We start from the raw sequence: 274 nt of genomic DNA on the forward strand, positions 1-274 counted from the left end.
GTGTTGTGGTACGGCCGTCAGAAGGACCGGTGAAGGTGGGGGGGGGGGGGGAGGGGGCAGTCATGTGACTGGGGGGCGGTCTTCATGCAGTGACAGAGTTGTTCTTTTTCTCTCGATGACAGGAAGTCTGACTTCACACAGACAGTGACGCTGGGGCAACTGGAGCAGGATTTACCCCCGGTGACCATGGAGGCAGAATATGAGCAGGTAAAAAAACTGTTAGTCTGAGGATGATCTGGTACTCAGTTAGTTAGTTAGTTAGTTAGTTAGTTAG

General features: G+C 52.2%; 1 protein-coding gene across 1 annotated transcript in view; it reads left to right on the forward strand.

Moving 5' to 3' along the window:
* Positions 1 to 69: 69 nt before the first annotated feature.
* LOC103378356 (C-C chemokine receptor type 6-like) overlaps positions 70 to 274 on the forward strand; it is a 4,261-nt gene continuing 4,056 nt past the window's right edge. Inside the window, exon 1 of the mRNA XM_017031597.2 lies at positions 70 to 207. Within this exon, the coding sequence (XP_016887086.1) occupies positions 187 to 207 (21 nt within the window). The 5' untranslated portion in view covers positions 70 to 186. The remainder of the gene's footprint in view (positions 208 to 274) is intronic.

The sequence above is a fragment of the Cynoglossus semilaevis genome, chromosome 1, assembly GCF_000523025.1.
Source record: "Cynoglossus semilaevis isolate Cse_v1.0 chromosome 1, Cse_v1.0, whole genome shotgun sequence".
Classification (NCBI taxonomy): Eukaryota; Metazoa; Chordata; class Actinopteri; order Pleuronectiformes; family Cynoglossidae; genus Cynoglossus; species Cynoglossus semilaevis.